General features: G+C 41.1%; 1 protein-coding gene and 1 long non-coding RNA gene across 4 annotated transcripts in view; one reads left to right on the top strand and one right to left on the bottom strand.

The window, feature by feature from the left end:
• The window catches only part of LOC139747081 (uncharacterized), a 57,069-nt gene that overhangs the window by 16,142 nt on the left and 14,322 nt on the right, over positions 1-26,605 (top strand). Inside the window, exons 2-3 of one of the 3 annotated variants that reach the window (XR_011712307.1) lie at positions 14,121-14,736; positions 15,243-15,350. This is a non-coding gene — a long non-coding RNA (uncharacterized lncRNA). Of the gene's footprint in view, positions 1-13,727; positions 14,737-15,242; positions 15,351-26,605 lie in introns of those variants that run through there. The other 2 variants (XR_011712306.1, XR_011712308.1) reach the window with 2 other exon arrangements.
• The window catches only part of LOC139747080 (uncharacterized), a 488,827-nt gene continuing 477,169 nt past the window's right edge, over positions 14,948-26,605 (bottom strand). The window contains exon 6 of the mRNA XM_071658878.1: positions 14,948-15,626. Coding sequence (XP_071514979.1) covers positions 15,288-15,626 — 339 coding nt within the window. The 3' untranslated portion in view covers positions 14,948-15,287. The remainder of the gene's footprint in view (positions 15,627-26,605) is intronic.

Below are 26,605 nucleotides of genomic sequence, written 5' to 3'. Positions count from 1 at the left end.
TGGAGACATCACACACCCCTGCCGCAAACCTACATTCACTGAGAACCAATCACTTTCCTCTCTTCCTACACGTACACATGCCTTACATCCTCGATAAAAACTTTTCACTGCTTCTAACAACTTGCCTCCCACACCATATATTCTTAATACCTTCCACAGAGCATCTCTATCAACTCTATCATATGCCTTCTCCAGATCCATAAATGCTACATACAAATCCATTTGCTTTTCTAAGTATTTCTCACATACATTCTTCAAAGCAAACACCTGATCCACACATCCTCTACCACTTCTGAAACCGCACTGCTCTTCCCCAATCTGATGCTCTGTACATGCCTTCACCCTCTCAATCAATACCCTCCCATATAATTTACCAGGAATACTCAACAAACTTATACCTCTGTAATTTGAGCACTCACTCTTATCCCCTTTGCCTTTGTACAATGGCACTATGCACGCATTCCGCCAATCCTCAGGCACCTCACCATGAGTCATACATACATTAAATAACCTTACCAACCAGTCAACAATACAGTCACCCCCTTTTTTAATAAATTCCACTGCAATACCATCCAAACCTGCTGCCTTGCCGGCTTTCATCTTCCGCAAAGCTTTTACTACCTCTTCTCTGTTTACCAAATCATTTTCCCTAACCCTCTCACTTTGCACACCACCTCGACCAAAACACCCTATATCTGCCACTCTGTCATCAGACACATTCAACAAACCTTCAAAATACTCATTCCATCTCCTTCTCACATCACCGCTACTTGTTATCACCTCCCCATTTACGCCCTTCACTGAAGTTCCCATTTGCTCCCTTGTCTTACGCACCTTATTTACCTCCTTCCAGAACATCTTTTTATTCTCCCTAAAATTTACTGATACTCTCTCACCCCAACTCTCATTTGCCCTTTTTTTCACCTCTTGCACCTTTCTCTTGACCTCCTGTCTCTTTCTTTTATACTTCTCCCACTCAATTGCATTTTTTCCCTGCAAAAATCGTCCAAATGCCTCTCTCTTCTCTTTCACTAATACTCTTACTTCTTCATCCCACCACTCACTACCCTTTCTAATCAACCCACCTCCCACTCTTCTCATGCCACAAGCATCTTTTGCGCAATCCATCACTGATTCCCTAAATACATCCCATTCCTCCCCCACTCCCCTTACTTCCATTGTTCTCACCTTTTTCCATTCTGTACTCAGTCTCTCCTGGTACTTCCTCACACAAGTCTCCTTCCCAAGCTCACTTACTCTCACCACCCTCTTCACCCCAACATTCACTCTTCTTTTCTGAAAACCCATACAAATCTTCACCTTAGCCTCCACAAGATAATGATCAGACATCCCTCCAGTTGCACCTCTCAGCACATTAACATCCAAAAGTCTCTCTTTCGCGCGCCTGTCAATTAACACGTAATCCAATAACGCTCTCTGGCCATCTCTCCTACTTACATAAGTATACTTATGTATATCTCGCTTTTTAAACCAGGTATTCCCAATCATCAGTCCTTTTTCAGCACATAAATCTACAAGCTCTTCACCATTTCCATTTACAACACTGAACACCCCATGTATACCAATTATTCCCTCAACTGCCACATTACTCACCTTTGCATTCAAATCACCCATCACTATAACCCGGTCTCGTGCATCAAAACCACTAACACACTCATTCAGCTGCTCCCAAAACACTTGCCTCTCATGATCTTTCTTCTCATGCCCAGGTGCATATGCACCAATAATCACCCACCTCTCTCCATCAACTTTCAGTTTTACCCATATTAATCGAGAATTTACTTTCTTACATTCTATCACATACTCCCACAACTCCTGTTTCAGGAGTATTGCTACTCCTTCCCTTGCTCTTGTCCTCTCACTAACCCTGACTTTACTCCCCAGACATTCCCAAACCACTCTTCCCCTTTACCCTTGAGCTTCGTTTCACTCAGAGCCAAAACATCCAGGTTCCTTTCCTCAAACATACTACCTATCTCTCCTTTTTTCACATCTTGGTTACATCCACACACATTTAGGCACCCCACTCTGAGCCTTCGAGGAGGATGAGCACTCCCCGCGTGACTCCTTCTTCTGTTTCCCATTTTAGAAAGTTAAAAATACAAGGAGGGGAGGATTTCTGGCCCCCCGCTCCCGTCCCCTCTAGTCGCTTTCTACGACACGCGAGGAATGCGTGGGAAGTATTCTTTCACCCCTATCCCCAGGGATAATATACATATATATATATATACACATACACACACATACACACACACACGCACATATACACACACACACACACATACATATATATACATATGAAAAATGTAAGAAACAATTTAGAAAACTGAAACTTTAGCTTGAAATGAAAAGAAAAAAATGAATGTCACATAATGGTCAACCTCTGGCTACAGAAGTATAAATTTTCACTGCCTGTGAAAGATAAAGAGAGTGTATAGGCTGTACTTTTGAGGAAGGAATGTGAGTGATTGGGATGCAATACAAGAAAGCAGCAGAAGTCATGATGAAGGCTGAAAGAAAGGGGGAAAGAAAGATTGGGTTAAAGAGTACAAGAAATAAAACGTATTCCCCATCTAACTTCATGAATCAACCTGCCCATAATAGTGGAAGGTAGGAGCACACCATCAAGCCACACCTACATAAAAGACATAGCCAGTCTATGCTAGGGAAAAACCCCTTTGTTTGATATAAAGGGAACATTCTCAAAGAGCCAGTCCTAAAACCACTTACCACAGGAAAATTTTCATCAATTTTAATGGGAAATACAGAGGGGATAAATTTCAGGGAAATATGTGCATAACACATGCATTTCATTGGCCCCCTTCACCTTATATCAAAAGATCAAACCAAGGCCAAAATAAGGGGGGATTGAGCATTTCAACCTGTGGTTTTTCATTTTTCCCCCTCTCATGCGATAGGTTTAAGTTCCTGGTAGTGAAGGAGATCTACGGATGACCATGAATGCACATTGTCCTTGATATATATATGTTTTAAAGGTTTTAGCACATACTTAAAAGAGAAACCCAAGCTGGGGACAATTTGGGGGAGATAAAAGGTGAAAAAATGAAGTAATGTGAACAAAATTAAGGGAAATAGGTTTGTAGGGGGATAAGACAAAAGGTTTCAGTGTATTTTTGAATAAAAACCTGAGGGAAATGGAATCTTTAACTACAAGGAGTGGACCCGGGAGTAGATAAAACTATGGAAGCTGAAGTGGTTTTTAAGGGTAAAGGGGGGAAAGGTCCTAGTACATTTAGGGGTATTGGTTGAGAGGGTCAGTGTCTATCCTGGAAAACATGGGGAATTTTTAAAAGTATAGTTGTCCTACAGGAAAAAGAAAGGAAAGGGGAACATGTGGGGAAAAAAATGACAAAACCAAAACATAAAATTTAATTATGTTGATCAATAAGGTATAAATTGTAAGAGAAAAAGGGGTGGGAAAAGAGCATTTGACTATGAAATTGACATAGGTTGTTCAGATTTGGAAACATAAAGAGGATAACAAAGAAAAACCTAAGAATACCCACATGTCAGAAGAGGGTATACAATGGGGAGGGGGGAAAACCCAAAGAGGGAAAAATAGAGTAAAACTATGGCTTTAAAATTCACGGTAGAAAGCATGGGTAAATAAACAGGGTCATTGATATAAATAGGATGATGTGCTGTAATGGGGTGAACCCTACATAATGAGCAGACACAGTAAAGTATGAAAGAACCATGGGTTAGCTTTGGATGGTACATTATACAAAACAGCCACAGATGGATTTTGCAAATCAGACCTTTATAAATTTGTTCCTATCTTCCTTAGTAAAAAAGAAGTAAATATACACACCCCAACACACACAAAACACACACAAAAAACACAACATAAATAATATATAAATTATAATAAATATATATATATATTTATATATATATATATAAATAATATATCATTTCATTTATTTATTTATTTTCTTTGTCGCTGTTCCCCGCGTTAGCGAGGTACCCAAGGGAAAAACAGCCCCAAAAAAGAATGGCCCAACCCGCCCACATACACATGTATATACATAAAAGTCCACCCATGCACAATAAAACATACCTAAAAAATCTCAATGTCACATATATAACACACACAGATTTTTTTTTTTTTTTTTTTATACTTTTCGCTGTCTCCCGCGTTTGCGAGGTAGGGGAAGGGAAACAGACAAAGAAATGGCCCAACCCCCCCCATACACTGTACATACACACTCCACACACACAAATATACATCCTCCCCCAGCTTTCCATGGTTACCCCGGACCTTCCTGCCTTTATTCAATCCACTAAACAAAACTCAACCCCTTTTATACCACATCGCCCCAAAATTCCCCTTATTCCTTGCCCTCCTTCACCCCCTGCATGTTTCGGGCCCCGACCCAAAACAAAATTTTTTTCCCACCCCCATCTTTCCACCTCCAATTTGGTCTCCCTCTTCTCCTCTTCCTCCCCCTCCGACACAATATCCTTTTGGGCAATTTTTCCCTCACCATTCTTCCATTTTCCCAAACCATTTTAAAACACCCTCTTCTGCTCTCTCAACCAGCCCCTTTTTATTTCCAACACATCCTCTTCCCCTTACTTACTTTCCCTCGACCCAACCACACAAAACACACATTGTTCCTCAAAAAACCATTTCCAGCACATCCATCCTCCTGCGCACAACTCTATCCATAGCCCACGCCTCGCAACCATACAACATTGTTAACTACTATTCCTTCAAACATACCCATTTTTGCTTTCCGGATAAGTTTTTCGACTTCCACAAAATTTTTCCAGGCTCCCAAATTTTCGCCCCTCCCCACCCTATGATCCACTTCCTTCCATGGTTCCAATCCGCTGACAGATCCACTCCCAGATATCTAAAACACTTTATTCCTCCAGTTTTCACCATTCAAACTCATCCCAATTGACTTGACCCTCAACCCACTGTACCTAAAACCTTGCTCTTATTCACATTTACTCTTAACTTCTTCTTCCACACACTTTACCAAACTCCGTCTCCAGCTTCTGCAGTTTCTCACATGAATCCGAAACCCGCGGTATCATCCCCAACAACAACTGACTCACTTCCCAAGCTCTCTCATCCCCAACAGACTTCATTTCTTTCCCTCTTTTCCCCAAGGGCTCTTTCATTTACCTCCCTAACAACCCCATCCATAAACAAATTTAACAACCAGGAGACATCAACACACCCCTGCCCCAAACCTCATTCACTAGAACCAAACACTTTCCTCTTTTTCCTACACGTACACATCCATTAAAATCCTCGATAAAAAAAATTTTCACTGCTTCTAACAACTTGCCACCCACACCATATATTCTTATACACTTCCACAGAAGCATCTCTATCAACTCTATCATATGCCTTCTCCAGATCCATAAATGCACATACAAATCCATTTGCTTTTCTAATATTTCTCACATACATTCTTCAAAGCAAAACCCGATCCACACATTCCTCTACCACTTCTGAAACCCCCCCCCCTGCTCTTTCCCACCTGATGCTTGTACATGCTTCACCCTTTTTAATCAAATACCCTCCCATAAATTAACTCAAATACTCAAACAACTTATACCTCTGTTTAAATTTTAGCATCACTCTTTAAACCCCTTTTTTCCTTTGTACAATTGGGACTATGCACGCATTCTGCCAATCCTCAGGGAACCTCACCCCTGATCACATACATTAAATAACCTTACCAACCAGTCAACAATACAGTCCCCCCCCTTTTTAATAAATTCCACTGCAATACCATCCAAACCTGCTTCCTTTTTCCGGGTTTTATCTTCCAAAAACTTTCCCACCTCTTTCCCCTGGTTTTCAAATCATTTTCCCTAACCCTCTCACTTTGCACACCAACTCTACCCAAAACACCTATATTTTGCTACCTCTTCATCAACACATTCAACAAACCTTCAAATACTCATTCCTCCCCCTTCTACACACCACTATTGTTATCACCTCCCCTTACCCCTTCACTGAAGTTTCCCCTTTTCTCCTTGTCCCTTTCGCAAACCCTATTTTCCTCCTCCAGAACATCTTTTTATTCTCCCCAAAATTTACTGATAAATCTCTCACCCCAAATCTCATTTTCCCTTTTTCACCTCTTGCACCTTTCTCTTGACCTCCTGTCCTTTTTTTTATACTTCTCCCACTAAATTGCTTTTTTTCCCTTTCAAAAACCCGCCAAATTGCCTCTCTCTCTCTTCACTAATACCTTACTTCTTCATCCCCACTCACCAAAACCCTTTTCTAAAACCCACCTCCCTTCTTCTCATGCCACAAGCATCTTTTGCGCAATCCATCATTTGATTCCCAAAATACATCCATTCTCCCCCACTCCTTACTTCCATTGTTCTCACCTTTTTCCATTCGTAAACAGTCTCTCCTGATACTTTCTTCACACAGGTCCCCTTTCCCCAACCTCCCCCCTTTTTTACTCTCACCCCCTTCTACCCCCCAACATCACTCTTCTTTTCTGAAAACCCAAAAACAAAACTTCACCTTGCCCCCACAAGATAATGTTCAGACATCCCTCCAGTTGCACCTCTCAGCACATTGACATCCAAAAGTCCCCTCTTTTCGAAACGCCTGTAAATTTAAAACACTAATCCAATAACCTCTCTGGCCATCTCTCCTACTTACATAAGTATACTTATGTATATCTCGCTTTAAACCATATCCCAATCACAGTCCTTTTTCAGCACATAAATCTACAAGCTTTTCACCATTTCCATTTACAACACTAAACACCCCATGCATACCAATTATTCCACACACAGATATATACATATATACACATTACTTAATTCTTACTGCTCCTTTTAAATTGTTCCCATCGCCACCTCGCCACACATGGAATAAACAACCCCCTCCCCCTCATGTGTGCGAGGAGCGCTAGGAAAAACACCAAAAGGGCCCCCATTCGTTCACACTCAGTCTTAGCTGTCATGTAATAATGCACCGAAACCACAGCTCCCTTTCCACATCCAGGCCCCACACACTTTGCATGGTTTACCCCAGACGCTTCACATGCCTGGTTCAATCCATTGACAGCACGTCGACCCCAGTATAACCACATCGTTTCCAATTCACTCTATTCCTTCACGCCTTTCACCCTCCTGCAATGTTCAGGCCCCGATCACACTCAAAATCTTTTTCATCCATCTTTTCCCCCTCCAACTTGGTCTACCACTTCTCCTTGTTCTCCACGTCTGACACATATGTCCTCTTTGTCAATCTTTCCTCCTCACCATTCTCTTCATGTGACCAAACCCTTTCAAAACAACCTCTTCTGCTCTCTCAACCACACTCTTTTTACTTCCACACATCTCTCTTACCTTTCATTACTTACTCGATCAAACCACCTAACACACATATTGTCCTCAAACATCTCATTTCCAGCACATCCATCCTCCACCGCACAACTCTTCTATAGCCCACGCCTCGCAACCACATAACATTGTTGGAACCACTATTCTTTCAAACATACCCATTTTGATTTCCAAGATAACGTTCTCGAGTTCCAACACATTCTTCAACGCTCCCAGAACTTTCGCCCCCTTCCCCCCTAGATATCACTTCCGCTTCCATGGGTTCCATCCACTGCCAAATCCACTCCCAGATATCTAAACACTTTTACTTCCTCCAGTTTTTCTCTACTAAACTTACCTCCCAATTGACTTGTCCCTCAAACCTACTGCACCTAATAACCTTGCTCTATTCATATTTACCTCAGCTTTCTTCTTTCACATACTTTACCACACTCAGTCACCACGTTCTGCAGTTTTCTCACACCAAATCAGTGGAAATTATTAAAAAAGGGGTTACTGTATTGTTGACTGGTTGGTAAGGTTATTTAATGTATGTATGACTCATGGTGAGGTGCCGAGGATTGGGGGAATGCTTGCATAGTGCCATTATACAAACGCAAAGGGGATAAACGTGAGTGCTCAAATTACAGAGGTATTAAGTTTGTTGAGTATTCTGGGAAATTATTTTTTTTTTTTTTTTATACCTTGTCGCTGTCTCCCGCGTTTGCGAGGTAGCGCAAGGAAACAGACGAAGAAATGGCCCAACCCCCCCCCCCATACACATGTACATACACACGTCCACACACGCAAATATACATACCTACCCAGCTTTCCATGGTTTACCCAGAACGCTTCACATGCCTTGCTATCAATCCACTGACAGCACGTCAACCCCTGTATACCACATGACTCAATTCACTCTATTTCTTGCCCTCCTTTCACCCTCCTGCATGTTCAGCCCCGATCACACAAAATCTTTTCACTCCATCTTTCCACCTCCAATTGTCTCCTCTTCTCCTCTGTTCCCCCACCTCCGACAACTATATTCTCTTGGTCAATCCTCTCACTCATATCTCTCCATGTGCCCAAACCATTTCAAAACACCCTCTTCTGCTCTCTCAACCACGCTCTTTTTATTTCCACACACTCTCTTACCCTTACGTTAATTACCGATCAAACCACCTCACACCACACATTGTCCTCAAACATCTCATTTCCAGCACATCCATCCTCCTGCGACATCTCTATCTAGCCCACGCCTCCAACCATACACATTGTGGAACCACTATTCCCTCAAACATACAATTTTTGCTTTCCGAGATAATGTTCTCGACTTCCACACATTTTTCAGGCTCCCAAAATTTTCGCCCCCTCCCACCTATGATCCACTTCCGCTTCCATGGTTCCATTCCGCTGACAGATCCACTCCCAGATATCTAAAACACTTCACTTCCTCCAGTTTTTCTCCATTCAAACTCACCTCCCAATTGACTTGACCCTCACCCTACTGTACCTAATAACCTTGCTCTTATTCACATTTACTCTCAACTTTCTTCTTCCACACACTTACCAACTCAGTCACCAGCTTCTGCAGTTTCTCACATGAAATCAGCCACCAGCGCTGTATCATCAGCGACAACAACTGACTCACTTCCCAAGCTCTCTCATCCCCAACAGACTCATACTTGCCCCTCTTTCCAGGACTCTTGCATTAACCTCCCTTACAACCCCATCCATAAACAAATTAAACAACCATGGAGACATCACACACCCTGCCGCAAACCTACATTCACTGAGAACCAATCACTTTCCTCTCTTCCTACACGTACACATGCCTTACATCCTCGATAAAAACTTTTCACTGCTTCTAACAACTTGCCTCCCACACCATATATTCTTATATGGGAGGGTATTGATTGAGAGAGTGAAGGCACGTACAGGGCATCAGGTTGGGAAGAGCAGTGTGGTTTCAGAAGAGGTAGAGGATGTGTGGATTAGGTGTTTGCTTTGAAGAATGTATGTGAGAAATACTTAGAAAAGCAAATGGATTTGTATGTAGCATTTATGGATCTGGAGAAGGCATATGATAGAGTTGATAAAGATGCTCTGGGGAAGGCATTAAGAATATATGGTGTGGGAGGCAAGTTGTTAGAAGCAGTAAAAAGTTTTTTATCGAGGATGTAATGCATGTGTACGTGTAGGATGAGAGGAAAGTGATTGGTTCTCAGTGAATGTAGGTTTGCGGCAGGGGGTGTGTGATGTCTCTATGGTAGTTTCATTTGTTTATGAATGGGGTTGTTAGAGAGGTGGATGCAAGAGTTTTGGAAAGAGGGGCAAGTATGCAGTCTGTTGTGGATGAAAGGTCTAGGAAAGTGAGTCAGTTGTTGTTCGGTGATGATACAGTGCTGGTGGCCGATTCTTGTGAGAAACTGCAGAAGCTGGTGACTGAGTTTGGTAAAGTGTGTGAAAAAAGAAAGCCGAGAGTAAATGTGAATAAGAGCAAGGTTATTAGGTACAGTAGGGTTGAGGGACAAGTCAATTGGGAGGTGAGTTTGAATGGAGAAAAACTGGTGGAAGTGAAATGTTTTAGATATCTGGGAGTGGATTTGGCAGCAGATGGAACCATGGAAGTGGAAGTGAATCATAGGGTAGGGGAGGGGGCGAAAATTCTGGGAGCCTTGAAGAATGTGTGGAAGTCGAGAACATTATCTCGGAAAGCAAAAATGGGTATGTTTGAAGGAATAGTGGTTCCAACAATGTTGTATGGTTGCAAGGCATGGGCTATGGATAGAGTTGTGTGCAGGAGGGTGGATGTGCTGGAAATGAGATGTTTGAGGACAATATGTGGTGTGAGGTGGTTTGATCGAGTAAGTAATAATAGGGTAAGAGAGATGTGTGGTAATAAAAAGAGTGTGGTTGAGAGAGCAGAAGAGGGTGTTTTGAAATGGTTTGGTCACATGGAGAGAATGAGTTAGGAAAGATTGACCATGAGGATATATGTGTCAGAGGTGGAGGGAACGAGGAGAAGTGGGAGACCAAATTGGAGGTGGAAAGATGGAGTGAAAAAGATTTTGAGTGACTGGGGCCTGAACATGCAGGAGGGTGAAAGGCATGCAAGGAAGAGTGAATTGGAACGATGTGGTATACCGGGGTCGACGTGCTGTCAATGGGTTGAACCAGGGCATGTGAAGCATCTGGGGTAAACCATGCAAAGTGTGTGGGGCCTGGATGTGGAAAGGGAGCTGTGGTTTCGGTGCATCATTACATGACAGCTAGAGACTGAGTGTGAACAAATGGGGCCTTTGGTGTTTTTCCTAGCGCTACCTCACACACATGAGGGGGAGGGGGTTGTTATTCCATGTGTGGTGAGGTGGCGATGGGAACAAATAAAGGCAGACAGTATGAATTATGTACATGTGTATATATGTATATGTCTGTGTGTGTATATATATGTGTACATTGAGATGTATAGGTATGTATATTGTGCGTGTGTGGACATGTATGTATATACATGTGTATGTGGGCGGGTTGGGCCATTCTTTTGTCTGTTTCCTTAAGCTACCTCGCTAACGCGGGAGACAGCGACAAAGCAAAATAAATAAAAATAAAATATGGATGGTATTGCAGTGGAATTTATTACAAAAGGGGGTGACTGTATTATTGACTGGTTGGTAAGGTTATTCATGGTGAGGTGCCTGAGGATTGGCGGAATGCATGCATAGTGCCATTGTACAAAGGCAAAGGGGATAAGAGCGAGTGCTCAAATTTCAGAGGTATAAGTTTGTTGAGTATTCCTGGTAAATTATATGGGAGGGTTTTGATTGAGAGGGTGAAGGCATGTACAGAGCATCAGATTGGGGAAAAGCAGTGTGGTTTCAGAAGTGGTGGAGGATGTGTGGATCAGGTGTTTGCTTTGAAGAATGTATGTGAGAAATACTTAGAAAAGCAAATGGATTTGTATGTAGCATTTATGGATCTGGAGAAGGCATATGATAGAGTTGATAGAGATGCTCTGTGGAAGGTATTAAGAATATATGGTGTGGGAGGCAAGTTGTTAGAAGCAGTGAAAAGTTTTTATCGAGGATGTAAGGCATGTGTACATGTAGGAAGAGAGGAAAGTGATTGGTTCTCAGTGAATGTAGGTTTGCGGCAGGGGTGTGTGATGTCTCCATGGTTGTTTAATTTGTTTATGGATGGGGTTGTTAGGGAGGTGAATGCAAGAGTTTTGGAAAGAGGGGCAAGTATGAAGTCTGTTGTGGATGAGAGAGCTTGGGAAGTGAGTCAGTTGTTGTTCGCTGATGATACAGCGCTGGTGGCTGATTCATGTGAGAGACTGCAGAAGCTGGTGACTGAGTTTGGTAAAGTGTGTGAAAGAAGAAAGTTATGAGTAAATGTGAATAAGAGCAAGGTTATTAGGTACAGTAGGGTTGAGGGTCAAGTCAATTGGGAGGTAAGTTTGAATGGAGAAAAACTGGAGGAAGTAAAGTGTTTTAGATATCTGGGAGTGGATCTGGCAGCGGATGGAACCATGGAAGCGGAAGTGGATCATAGGGTGGGGGAGGGGGCGAAAATCCTGGGAGCCTTGAAGAATGTGTGGAAGTCGAGAACATTATCTCGGAAAGCAAAAATGGGTATGTTTGAAGGAATAGTGGCTCCAACAATTTTGTATGGTTGCGAGGCGTGGGCTATGGATCGAGTTGTGCGCAGGAGGATGGATGTGCTGGAAATGAGATGTTTGAGGACAAGGTGTGGTGTGAGGTGGTTTGATCGAGTAAGTAACATAAGGGTAAGAGAGATGTGTGGAAATAAAAAGAGTGTGGTTGAGAGAGCAGAAGAGGGTGTTTTGAAATGGTTTGGGCACATGGAGAGAATGAGTGAGGAAAGATTGACCAAGAGGATATATGTGTCGGAGGTGGAGGGAACGAGGAGAAGTGGGAGACCAAATTGGAGGTGGAAAGATGGAGTGAAAAAGATTTTGAGTGATCGGGGCCTGAACATGCAGGAGGGTGAAAGGCAGGCAAGGAATAGAGTGAATTGGATCGATGTGGTATACCGGGGTTGACATGCTGTCAGTGGATTGAATCAGGGCATGTGAAGCATCTGGGGTAAACCATGGAAAGTTGTGTGGGGCCTGGATCTGGAAGGGGAGCTGTGGTTTCGGGCATTATTGCATGACAGCTAGAGACTGAGTGTGAACGAATGGGGCCTTTGTTGTCTTTTCCTAGCACTACCTCACACACATGAGGGGGGAGGGGGATGGTATTCCATGTGTGGCGAGGTGGCGATGGGAATGAATAAAGGCAGACAGTGTGAATTGTGTGCATGGGTATATATGTATGTGTCTGTGTGTGTATATATATATATATGTGTACATTGAGATGTATAGGTATGTATATTTGCGTGTGTGGACGTGTATGTATATACATGTGTATGGGGGTGGGTTGGGCCATTTCTTTTGTCTGTTTCCTTGTGCTACCTCACAAACGCAGGAGACAGCGACAAAGCAAAATAAATATATATAAAAATATATATATATATATTTTTTTTTTTTTTTTTTTTTTTTATACCTCGTCGCTGTCTCCCGTGTTTGCGAGGTAGCGCAAGGAAACAGACGAAAGAAATGGCCCAACCCCCCCATACACATGTACATACACACGTCCACACACGCAAATATACATACCTACACAGCTTTCCATGGTTTACCCCGGACGCTTCACATGCCTTGATTCAATCCACTGACAGCACGTCAACCCCTGTATACCACATCGCTCCAATTCACTCTATTCCTTGCCCTCCTTTCACCCTCCTGCATGTTCAGGCCCCGATCACACAAAATCCTTTTCACTCCATCTTTCCACCTCCAATTTGGTCTCCCTCTTCTCCTCGTTCCCTCCACCTCCGACACATATATCCTCTTGGTCAATCTTTCCTCACTCATTCTCTCCATGTGCCCAAACCATTTCAAAACACCCTCTTCTGCTCTCTCAACCACGCTCTTTTTATTTCCACACATCTCTCTTACCCTTACGTTACTTACTCGATCAAACCACCTCACACCACACATTGTCCTCAAACATCTCATTTCCAGCACATCCATCCTCCTGCGCACAACTCTATCCATAGCCCACGCCTCGCAACCATACAACATTGTTGGAACCACTATTCCTTCAAACATACCCATTTTTGCTTTCCGAGATAATGTTCTCGACTTCCACACATTTTTCAAGGCTCCCCAAATTATCGCCCCCTCCCCCACCCTATGATCCACTTCCGCTTCCATGGTTCCATCCGCTGACAGATCCACTCCCAGATATCTAAAACACTTCACTTCCTCCAGTTTTTCTCCATTCAAACTCACCTCCCAATTGACTTGACCCTCAACCCTACTGTACCTAATAACCTTGCTCTTATTCACATTTACTCTTAACTTTCTTCTTCCACACACTTTACCAAACTCCGTCACCAGCTTCTGCAGTTTCTCACATGAATCCGCCACCAGCGCTGTATCATTTTTAAAGTAAATGACTTACATTCTAGCACTTTATCATCTCTCCTTTTGCCATGATTAATAACAGCTGACATCCAGGCATGGATCTGGCAAGGTTCCTGAAGTATTCTCAGTCCATCTCTTTAGTCCATAGGGTCTTGATTTCTTGACTGAGGTGAGGCACTGATGAAGTGTTGCATGAACCAGCCACTGGATTGTGTTCTGATTGTCCAGTTTTCCTAAAAATCTTATGTGTATCCTCATTTTTTGCTTGCAGTGAGAATTTGGGGTTTCTTATCTTATGAAGGTAAAAGCCAACCATCTTGAAGTATAGGTAGAAGAAATACAGTACCCAGAAGCAAAATTCTCAAAGTGAAGAGGCAGCCAGGAAGAGTAAGGAAAAACACCCTTCCCCAAGAAAGCATGAGGCATGCTGAGGCAGGTTGGTGGTGCTCACACTGTTGGAAATACTAATCTCAGCGATGACATGTATGTTGATTTCATCCTGAGTGTCATATGCTTGCACCCACAATAGACCTTAGCTTGGTATCCCCTTTGAAAATATATGGGGGTGGATAAAGTTTTTTGTGAACACTATATATATGAAGAAACCTATCATTTTACATCTTGAGACATAGGTTAACTGCAAAATCAAATTCAGAATAGAACTTTTGAGCATCTGAGACATGAGCCTGTTAAAAATCATCTGCAAAGGTTAAATTCACTGAATGCTGTTTTTGTTTACATGACCTTGAGATCCTGAGGATGATTACCTACACCAAGAAAGAAGATTCCATGAAGTTATATAGAGTTGTAAAGTACTATGACATTTTTCCATTGCTGTGACCAACACATATTTAATAGCTACAACTTTTATGTGATCATAGGCCTATGTAAGTTCTAACATTGTTTTTATATATATATATTATACCACATTAGTTTGAAAGAAAAAACAAAATGATTCACTGCTATTCTTTATTGGAGAGAATCAACACTTGGAATTTCAATAAAAACTGCAAGGTATTATTTACCATAAATGTGATACATGTACTTTCTTGCTATAAGTATTTCCAGTTATTTAAAGCCGAATCAGATCAAATGGAGTTTGGTGTAAGAAATCCAATGCCAATGCCAACTTTAGAAATACATTAATTAATACAAATCAGCGTAAAAAGCAATATGCCAAGATTATAATGCACAACTTTCTTTTAAGCTTTTAGTCCGAAGGAAAACAATATATAAATAAGTGACATACTGATGAATATTAAGATGGCAAATTCTGATTTTTTTTTTTTATTAAAAAAAAGTAAGAAATGCATCATGTACACCAAAATACTCTCTGTCCACTGAAGGATTACAGGTGTTCAGTAATCATTTGTGAATATCTATCATGATACAGATTATGAAGATGTAAAGAAAGGAGGAGCCTAATCTGTCAGACAACTTAACTGCCAAATTCATGACGGGTCAAAATATGATTCTTCAAATTGCCTTTCTGAACAGCACGGTAAGAGCAATAGGGACATGCATAAGGCTTCTCGCCAGTATGAATGCAGATATGTTTTACAAGATGATCTTTAGTTGTAGAACGGTAGGAACAGTATGAACAGGAAAAGGGCTTCTCTTTTGTGTGAGTGCGCATATGGTTCCTGAGATTGGTAGCAACACTGGTTGAGTAGGAACAGTAGGGGCACGAGCGTATCTTGAAGGTAGTGTCTTGGCCCTGCCACACTCCTGTTCTGCTTTTTCTGCCACACATCTGACTCTCAGTACCCGACCCTACCTGTAGAGGACGCCAACGTAACTAAATATCATTGCATGATGTGATTAAGTGTGCATTAACAAAAACAGAGTTTATACTGCAAAAGTGGTCACATATCCAAAACCATTATCAATACTTACATCATGCCAAAGTATTTGTGTAGTGAAAGTGGCTTAATATGATATATCGCAAAAGAAAAGTTAATATTAGTGTTGAAAATACAGTAAAAACTTTCTTAGACAATCATTACATAAATCATATATAAATTACTGTATCTTTAATTGGTTAACAAGACTTTCCAAAAACACTAATCATATGCTTGCTATTGATACATGTAATTTTGAAATAAGCTGAGATTTTGAAGCAGGATTGACTCCCTCCACAACTCAAGCATACCATAAGTACGTGAAGCCACATCAGATCGAACTCCATGAACTTGAACTTTTACACTAAAATCAGCTATAGTAAAACTTCATCTTCATTGAATTATGATATAAAACTTTAAGGCAGATAATAATTTGAATTAGATTTTCTGCTTTAATGATTATTACTGGGGACAAAAAAGTTAGTCTAAAATCAGTTTATTACTGCCTTTATGATCTTGAATTCTGCTCTTTTGTCTTTGAAAATACAGAGTGGATGCTTAGATTTAAAAATTTTGCTTATGATGACACCATTTTTCTAATCGAGTTATGACACAGATAGAATGACAAAACTGACTAACACATGGTTTCAAATATACTGCTCTACTCTCTCCACAATAGAGCCCTTGCACCAAAATCTTGCTCATGCCTCACAGAACACCGAATGTCTAGCTGTACTCTCCCAGTGACTCATGAGTACCTTCTCATTCTACTCAGCAGCATACTGAAACAACTCTGTAACCAATATCATCTGGTAATGAGAACTAAACAGACATGACTTAGCATGGAGACAAACTACCAACATTAACACAGAAGTGAACTGATGAATTGTAATGAAATATTTAAGATATCTGGCATGTGAAATGTTTGAGGTAAACCATGGAAAGGTCTGTGGGGTCTGGATGTGGATAGGGAGCTGTTGTTTCAGTGCATTAGACATCACAGCTAGAGACTGAGTGTGAACAAATGTGGCCTTTTTTGTCTGTTTTCCTGGCACACTTCACTGAAGCAGGGGGTAGCAATACTGTTTCCTGTGGGATGGGGCAGTGCCAGAAATCGATGAAGGCATATGTATATGTCTGCATATGTGTATGTATATGTACGTATATGTGCATGTATGGGTGATTATGCATATATATGTGTATATGAGTGGATGAGTCATTCTTTCTTCATTAGTTTCCTTGCACTACCTCAGTGACATAGGAAACAGCAATCAAATATAAATAATATTCTTTCGTCTGTTTACTTGCGCTACCTCGCTAACGCGGGAGACAGCAACAAAGCAAAATAAATATAATAAATAAATAATATATATATATATATATATGACATGTTTGAGGAAAATATGCGGTGTGAGGTGGTTTGATTAAGTAATGAAAGAGTGTGGTTGAGAGAGCAGAAGAGGGTGTTTTGAAATGGTTTGGTCACATGGAGAGAATGAGTGAGGAAATATTGACAGAGGATATATGTGTCAGAGGTAGAGGGAACGAGGAGAAGTGGGAGACCAAATTGGAGATGGAAAGATGAAGTGAAAGAGATTTTGAGTGATTGGGACCTGAACATGCAGGAGGGTGAAAGGAGTGCAAGGAATATAGTGAATTGGAAAGATGTGGTATACCAGGGTTGACAGTGCTGTCAATGGATTAAACCAGGGCATGTGAAGCATCTGGGGTAAACCATGGAAAGTTTTGTGGAGCCTGGATGTGGAAAGGCAGCTGTGGTTTCGGTGCATCATACATGACAGCAAGAGACTGAGCATGAATGAATGTGGCCTTTGTTGTCTTTTCCTAACACTACCTCGTGCACATGCAAGGGGGAGGGGGTTGTCATTTCATGTGTGGCGGGATGGCGACGGGAATGAATAAGGGCAGACAGTACGAATTATGTACATGTGTGTGTGTGTGTATATGTATACGTTGAGATGTATAGGTACGTATATGTGCATGTGTGGACGTGTATGTATATACATGTGTATGTGGGTGGGTTGGGCCATTCCTTCATCTGTTTCCTTGCGCTACCTTGCTAATGTGGGAGACAGTGACAAAAGTATAATAATAAAATAATAAATATAGTATAAATATATAGTATAAGAACAGGAAAAAATCAAATGCATTCTTTAATCATGTTAAAAACTATGATCATTGCACTGCCTGGAGTAATGCCATCTCAGTTATTAACTCTAACTCTAGTACCACGAGAAATATCATTGAAACTTCTATTATTAAATACACAGAGAATTATAATCTTAATATTAGAGGAGGTTTATACAAACAGGATAACTTTATTGTTGATAAAATTTGTAAACGATTCACCTTCTTGTCTACATAATAAGATAATGATACGCTTGTTGTCTGTCTTGGACAGTCACATGTTTACCAAATGGGATCATAGCTATGTCTCTTCATTGTGTATAAACTGACTTATTTCTCTCGTGTCTCCCCTGATGATGTAATTACTACACGATAGTGGACTTGGGAACTTATTGTGTTTCATTTTCCCAGTGGACTCATAGGAATATATTATATTTTTATTTATTTTGCTTGGTCGCTGTCTCCCGCGTTTGCGAGGTAGCGCAAGGAAACAGACGAAAGAAATGGCCCAACCCACCCCCATACACAATGTATATACATACACGTCCACACACGCAAATATACATACCTATACATCTCAATGTACACATATATATACACACACTGACACATACATATATACCCATGCACACAATTCACACTGTCTGCCTTTATTCATTCCCATCGCCACCTCGCCACACATGGAATACCATCCCCCTCCCCCCAATGTGTGCGAGTTAGCACTAGGAAAAGACAACAAAGGCCCCATTCGTACAAACTCAGTCTCTAGCTGTCATGCAATAATGCCCGAAATCACAGCTCCCTTTCCACATCCAGGCCCCACAAAACTTTCCATGGTTTACCCCAGACGCCTCACATCGATCCAATTTACTCTATTCCTTGCCCTCCCTTCACCCTCCTGCATGTTCAGGCCCCGATCACACAAAATCTTTTTTCACTCCATCTTTCCACCTCCAATTTGGTTTCCCACTTCTCCTCGTTCCCTCCACCTCCGACACATATATCCTCTTGGTCAATCTTTCCTCACTCATTCTCTCCATGTGCCCAAACCATTTCAAAACACCCTCTTCTGCTCTCTCAACCACGCTCTTTTTATTTCCACACATCTCTCTTACCCTTACATTACTTACTCGATCAAACCACCTCACACCACACATTGTCCTCAAACATCTCATTTCCAGCACATCCACCCTCCTGCGCACAACTCTATCCATAGCCCATGCTATATGTATATATATATATATATATATATATATATATATATATATATATATATATATATATATATATATATATATATATTTCATTTTATTATTTTTTGCTTTGTCGCTGTCTCCTGCGTTTACGAGATAGCACAAGGAAACAGACGAAAAAATGACCCAACCCACCCCCATACACAATGTATGTACATACACGTCCACACACGCGAATATACATACCTATACATCTCAATGTACACATATATATACACACACAGACACATACGTATATACCCATGCACACAATTCACAGTCTGCCTTTATTCATTCCCATCGCCACCCTGCCACACATGGAATACCATATATATATATATATATATTTTTTGCTTTGTCGCTGTCTCCCGCATTTGCGAGGTAAAGCAAGGAAACAGACGAAAGAAATGGCCAACCCACCCCCAAACACATGTATATACATACGTCCACACACGCAAATAAACATACCTACACAGCTTTCCATGGTTTACCCCAGACACTTCACATGCCCTGATTCAATCCACTGACAACACCTCAACCCCGGTATACCACATCGATCCAATTCACTCTATTCCTTGCCCTCCTTTCACCCTCCTGCATGTTCAGGCCCCGATCACACAAAATCTTTTTCACTCCATCTTTCCACCTCCAATTTGGTCTCCCACTTCTCCTCCTTCCCTCCACCTCCAACACATATATCCTCTTGGTAAATCTTTCCTCACTCATTCTCTCCATGTGCCCAAACCATTTCAAAACACCCTCTTCTGCTGTCTCAACCACGCTCTTTTTATTTCCACACATCTCTCTTACCCTTACATTACTTACTCGATCAAACCACCTCACACCACACATTGTCCTCAAACATCTCATTTCCAACACATCCACCCTCCTGCACACAACTCTATCCATAGCCAACGCTATATCTCACCTGGCCCCCTCTGTTCCTTCCCTTGGAAAATATATATATATATATATATATATTCTATTTTATTATTTTTTGCTTTGTCGCTGTCTCCCGCGTTTGCGAGGTAGCACAAGGAAACACGAAAAAATGACCCAACCCACCCCCATACACAATGTATGTACATACACGTCCACATACGCAAATATACATACCTATACATCTCAATGTGCACATATATATACACACACAGACACATACGTATATACCCATGCCCACAATTCACACTGTCTACCTTTATTCATTCCCATCACCACCCCGCCACACATGGAATACCATATATATATATATATATATATATATATATATATATATATATAATATATATATTTTTTTTTTCTTTTTTTTTTTTTTGCTTTGTCGCTGTCTCCCGCGTTTGCGAGGTAGCACAAGGAAACAGACGAAAGAAATGGCCCAACCCACCCCCATACACATGCCTTGATTCAATCCACTGACAGCACGTCAACCCCGGTATACCACATCGCTCCAATTCACTCTATTCCTTGCCCTCCTTTCACCCTCCTGCATGTTCAGGCCCCGATCACACAAAATCTTTTTCACTCCATCTTTTCACCTCCAATTTGGTCTCCCTCTTCTCCTCGTTCCCTCCACCTCCGACACATATATCCTCTTGGTCAATCTTTCCTCACTCATTCTCTCCATGTGACCAAACCATTTCAAAACACCCTCTTCTGCTCTCTCAACCATGCTCTATTTATTTCCACACATCTCTCTTACCCTTACATTACTTACTCGATCAAACCACCTCACACCACAGATTGTCCTCAAACATCTCATTTCCAGCACATCCATCCTCCTGCGCACAACTCTATCCATAGTCCACGCCTCGCAACCATACAACATTGTTGGAACCACTATTCCTTCAAACATACCCATTTTTGCTTTCCGAGATAATGTTCTCGACTTCCACACATTCTTCAAGGCTCCCAGAATTTTCGCCCCCTCCCCCACCCTATGATCCACTTCCGCTTCCATGGTTCCATCCGCTGCCAGATCCACTCCCAGATATCTAAAACACTTCACTTCCTCCAGTTTTTCTCCATTCAAACTCACCTCCCAATTGAATTGACCCCCAACCCTACTGTACCTAATAACCTTGCTCTTATTCACATTTACTCTTAACTTTCTTCTTTCACACACTTTACCAAACTCAGTCACCAGCTTCTGCAGTTTCTCACATGAATCAGCCACCAGCGCTGTATCATCAGCGAACAACAACTGACTTACTTCCCAAGCTCTCTCATCCCCAACAGACTTCAAACTTGCCCCTCTTTCCAAAACTCTTGCATTCACCTCCCTAACACCCCATCCATAAACAAATTAAACAACCATGGAGACATCACACACCCCTGCCGCAAACCTACATTCACTGAGAACCAATCACTTTCCTCTCTTCCTACACGTACACATGCCTTACATCCTCGATAAAAACTTTTCACTGCTTCTAACAACTTGCCTCCCACACCATATATTCTTAATACCTTCCACAGAGCATCTCTATCATATGATTTCTCCAGATCCATAAATGCTACATACAAATCCATTTGCTTTTCTAAGTATTTCTCACATACATTCTTCAAAGCAAACACCTGATCCACACATCCTCTACCACTTCTGAAACCACACTGCTCTTCCCCAATCTGATGCTCTGTACATGCCTTCATCCTCTCAATCAATACCCTCCCATATAATTTCCCAGGAGTACTCAACAAACTTATACCTCTGTAATTTGAGCACTCACTCTTATCCCCTTTGCCTTTGTACAATGGCACTATGCACGCATTCCGCCAATCCTCAGGCACCTCACCATGAGTCATACATACATTAAATAACCTTACCAACCAGTCAACAATACAGTCACCCCCTTTTTTAATAGATTCCACTGCAATACCATCCAAACCTGCTGCCTTGCCGGCTTTCATCTTCCACAAAGTATTTACTACCTCTTCTCTGTTTACCAAATCATTTTCCCTAACCCTCTCACTTTGCACATCACCTCGACCAAAACACCCTATATCTGCCACTCTATCATCAAACACATTCAACAAACCTTCAAAATACTCACTCCATCTCCTTCTCACATCGCCACTACTTGTTATCACCTCCCCATTTGCGCCCTTCACTGAAGTTCCCATTTGCTCCCTTGTCTTACGCACTTTATTTACCTCCTTCCAGAACATCTTTTTATTCTCCCTAAAATTTAATGATACTCTCTCACCCCAACTCTCATTTGCCCTCTTTTTCAACTCTTGCACCTTTCTCTTGACCTCCTCTCTCTTTCTTTTATACATCTCCCACTCAATTTCATTTTTTCCCTGCAAAAATCGTCCAAATGCCTCTCTCTTCTCATTCACTAATAATTTTACTTCTTCATCCCACCACTCAATACCCTTTCTAATCAACCCACCTCCCACCTTCTCATGCCATAAGCATCTTTTGCGCAATCCATCACTGATTCCCTAAATACATCCCATTCCTCCCCCACTCCCCTTAATTCCATTGTTCTCACCTTTTTCCATATATATATATATATATATATATATATATATATATATATATATATATATATTATCCCTGGGGATAGGGGAGAAAGAATACTTCGCACGTATTCCCTGCGTGTTGTAGAAGGCGACTAAAAGGGGAGGGAGCGGGGGGCTGGAAATCCTCCCCTCTCGTTTTTTTTTGATTTTCCAAAAGAAGGAACAGAGAACGAGGCCAGGTGAGGATATTCCCTCAGAGGCCCAGTCCTCTGTTCTTAACGCTACCTTGCTAACACTGGAAATGGCGAATAGTATGAAAGAAAGAAAAGATATATATATATATATATATATTTTTTTTTTCTTTTTTTTGCTTTGTCGCTGTCTCCCGTGTTTGCGAGGTAGCGCAAGGAAACAGACGAAAGAAATGGTCCAACACACCTCCATACACGTGTATATGCATACACGTCCACACACGCAAATATACATACCTACACAGCTTTCCATGGTTTACCCCAGACGCTTCACATGCCCTGATTCAATCCACTGACAGCACGTCAACCCCGGTATACCACATCGATCCAATTCACTCTATTCCTTGCCCTCCTTTCACCCTCCTGCATGTTCAGGTCCCGATTACACAAAATCTTTTTCACTCCATCTTTCCACCTCCAATTTGGTCTTCCACTTCTCCTCGTTCCCTCCACCTCTGACACATATATCCTCTTGGTCAATCTTTCCTCACTCATTCTCTCCATGTGCCCAAACCATTTCAAAACACCCTCTTCTGCTCTCTCAACAGTGCTCTTTTTATTTCCACACATCTCTCTTACCCTTACGTTACTTACTCGATCAAACCACCTCACACCACACATTGTCCTCAAACATCTCATTTCCAGCACATCCACCCTCCTTTGCACAACTCTATCCATAGGCCACACCTCGCAACCATAAAACATTGTTGGAACCACTATTCCTTCAAACATACCCATTTTTGCTTTCTGAGATAATGTTCTCGACTTCCACACATTCTTCAAGGCTCCCAGGATTTTCGCCCCCTCCCCCACCGTATGATCCACTTCCGCTTCCATGGTTCTGTCCGCTGCCAGATCCACTCCCAGATATCTAAAACACTTTACTTCCTCCAGTTTTTCTCCATTCAAACTTACCTCCCAATTGACTTGACCCTCAACCCTACTGTACCTAATAACCTTGCTCTTATTCACATTTACTCTTAACTTTCTTTTTTCACACACTTTACCAAACTCAGTCACCAGCTTCTGCAGTTTCTCACATGAATCAGCCACCAGCGCTGTATCATCAGCGAACAACAACTGACTCACTTCCCAAGCTCTCTCATCCCCAACAGACTTCATTAAATATATATATATATATATATATATATATATATATATATATATATATATATATATTTTTTTTTTTTTTTTTTTTTTTCAAACTATTCGCCATTTCCCGCGTTAGTGAGGTAGCGTTAAGAACAGAGAACTGGGCCACTGAGGGAATATCCTCACCTGGCCCCCTTCTCTGTTCCTTCTTTTGGAAAATTAAAAAAAATTGAGAGGGGAGGATTTCCAGCCCCCCGCTCCCTCCCCTTTTAGTCGCCTTCTACGACACGCAGGGAATACGTGGGAAGTATTCTTTCTCCCCTATCCCCAGGGATAATATATATATATATATATATATATATATATATATATATATATATATATATATATATATATATATATATATATCTTTCTTTTCTTTCATACTCTTCGCCATTTCCCGCATTAGCGAGGTAGCGTTAAGAACAGAGGACTGGGCCTTTGAGGGAATATCCTCATCTGGCCCCCTTCTCTGTTCCTTCTTTGAGAAAAACAAAAAAAAAAAAAGAGGGGAGGATTTCCAGCCCTCCGCTCCCTTCCCTTTTAGTCGCCTTCTACGACACGCAGGGAATACGTGGGAAGTATTCTTTCTCCCCTATCCCCAGGGATATATATATATATATATATATATATATATATATATATATATATATATATATATATATATATATATATATATATATTTTCTTTTTCTTTCAAACCATTTGCCATTTCCCGCATTAGCGAGGTAGCGTTAAGAACAGAGGACTGGGCCTTTGAGGGAATACCCTCACCTGGCCCAATTCTCTGTTCCTTCTTTAGGAAAATTAAAAAAAAAACGAGAGGGGAGGATTTCCAGCCCCCCGCTCCCTCCCCTTTTAGTTGCCTCCTACGACACGCAGGGAATACGTGGGAAGTATTCTTTCTCCCCTATCCCCAGGGAAAATATATATATATATATATATATTCTTTTCTTTCTTTCAAACTATTCGCCATTTCCCGCATTAGCGAGGTAGCGCTAAGAACAGAGGACTGAGCCTTTGAGGGACTACCCTCACCTGGCCCAATTCTCTGTTCCTTCCCTTGGAAAATTAAAAAAAAACGAGAGGGGAGGATTTCCAGCCCCCCGCTCCCTCCCCTTTTAGTCGCCTTCTACGACACGCAGGGAATACATGGGAAGTATTCTTGCTCCCCTATCCCCTATCCCCAGGGATATATATATATATATATATATATATATATATATATATATATATATATATATATATATATATATATATTATTTATGTTCTTGACTTTCATGAGATATGTTTATAAATTTTTGTATGGTTATTGGCTTTTTTTATGATTATGATTACCTAAGTGTATGGTATTGGAGGGAACTGTACACTTATGGGACCATATCTTAAATTTTTTCCATTGTATAATTTTCCATTGTATAACTTTTTAAACTTTGGTGTACAGTCACCATTCACTGTTTCAACTCATTTGTTTGTACCTACTCTTGCTTATGTGTGTGTGTGTATGTAGTTGTTTTGAATGTAGTGACTAATTTGTCTTGTAATATACAGTGTGAGAATTATGTACTTGTGGGGCTGTATCTCTTAAAGCTTTATCTTACAAGTTTGAAACATTCACCTTTATCTTTTTCGTCTCCTACCAGTTTGTACTGAAGGGGATGCTGTTTTCCTCTGATGGGACTTCATGTTGTGAACCTTATAATCATACAACTTTTTAAGCTGATGTATTGTCCATAATCACTCTCATGACTGATTTTTTGAATCGTCTACATCTCTCAATACTCGGCAAAAATAGTACTGTACAGTCTTTCCGACAAGTTTCTTGCTCAGTTTCTTGTTATGGTATATAGTTGTTCTATCTTTGCATCTTTCGAAGAACTGTTCACTGATAACATCATCAAACTGGTTGTAATCAGGTTACCTCTTACTCTTCTTTCTTCCATGGTGGACAAATCCTAGGCTTTTCGCCTTTCCCATAACTCGCATTTCTTAATTTGGTTACTATTTTTGTTGCTGTCCCCTATTATTTATCTATGCAGCTTTTATTGTGGTGAACAAAGTTTAAGAAAAATATTCAAGTTTTGGCCTGCTGAATATCTCCTGGGGATAGGGGATTAAGAATACTTCCCACGTATTCCCTGCGTGTTGTAGAAGGCGACTAAAAAGGGAGGGAGCGGGGGGCTGGAAATCCTCCCCTCTCGTTTTTTTTTTTTTTCCCAAAAGAAGGAACAGAGGGGGCCAGGTGAGGATATTCTAAAAAAAGGCCCAGTCCTCTGTTCTTAACGCTACCTCGCTAACGCGGGAAATGGCGAATAGTTTAAAAGAAAAAAGAAAGAAAAATATATTATTTATTTTATGTATTATACTTCGTTGCTGTTTCCCGCATCAGAGGTAGTGCCAGGAAGCAGAAGAAGAATGGGCCCATCGACTCATATACACATATATATACATAAATGGCACATATACATATCAAGATATGCATACATATACATGCACATACACAGACATATACATATATACACATGTACATATATATACTTGCATATACATATACATACCTCACACCACACATTGTCCTCAAACATCTCATTTCCAGCACATCCACCCTCCTGCACACAACTCTATCCATAGCCCACGCCTCGCAACCATACAACATTGTTGGAACCACTATTCCTTCAAACATACCCATTTT

Source organism: Panulirus ornatus, chromosome 67 (genome assembly GCF_036320965.1).
Source record: "Panulirus ornatus isolate Po-2019 chromosome 67, ASM3632096v1, whole genome shotgun sequence".
Lineage (NCBI taxonomy): Eukaryota > Metazoa > Arthropoda > Malacostraca > Decapoda > Palinuridae > Panulirus > Panulirus ornatus.
This window is presented reverse-complemented; position numbering and strand designations above follow the sequence as displayed.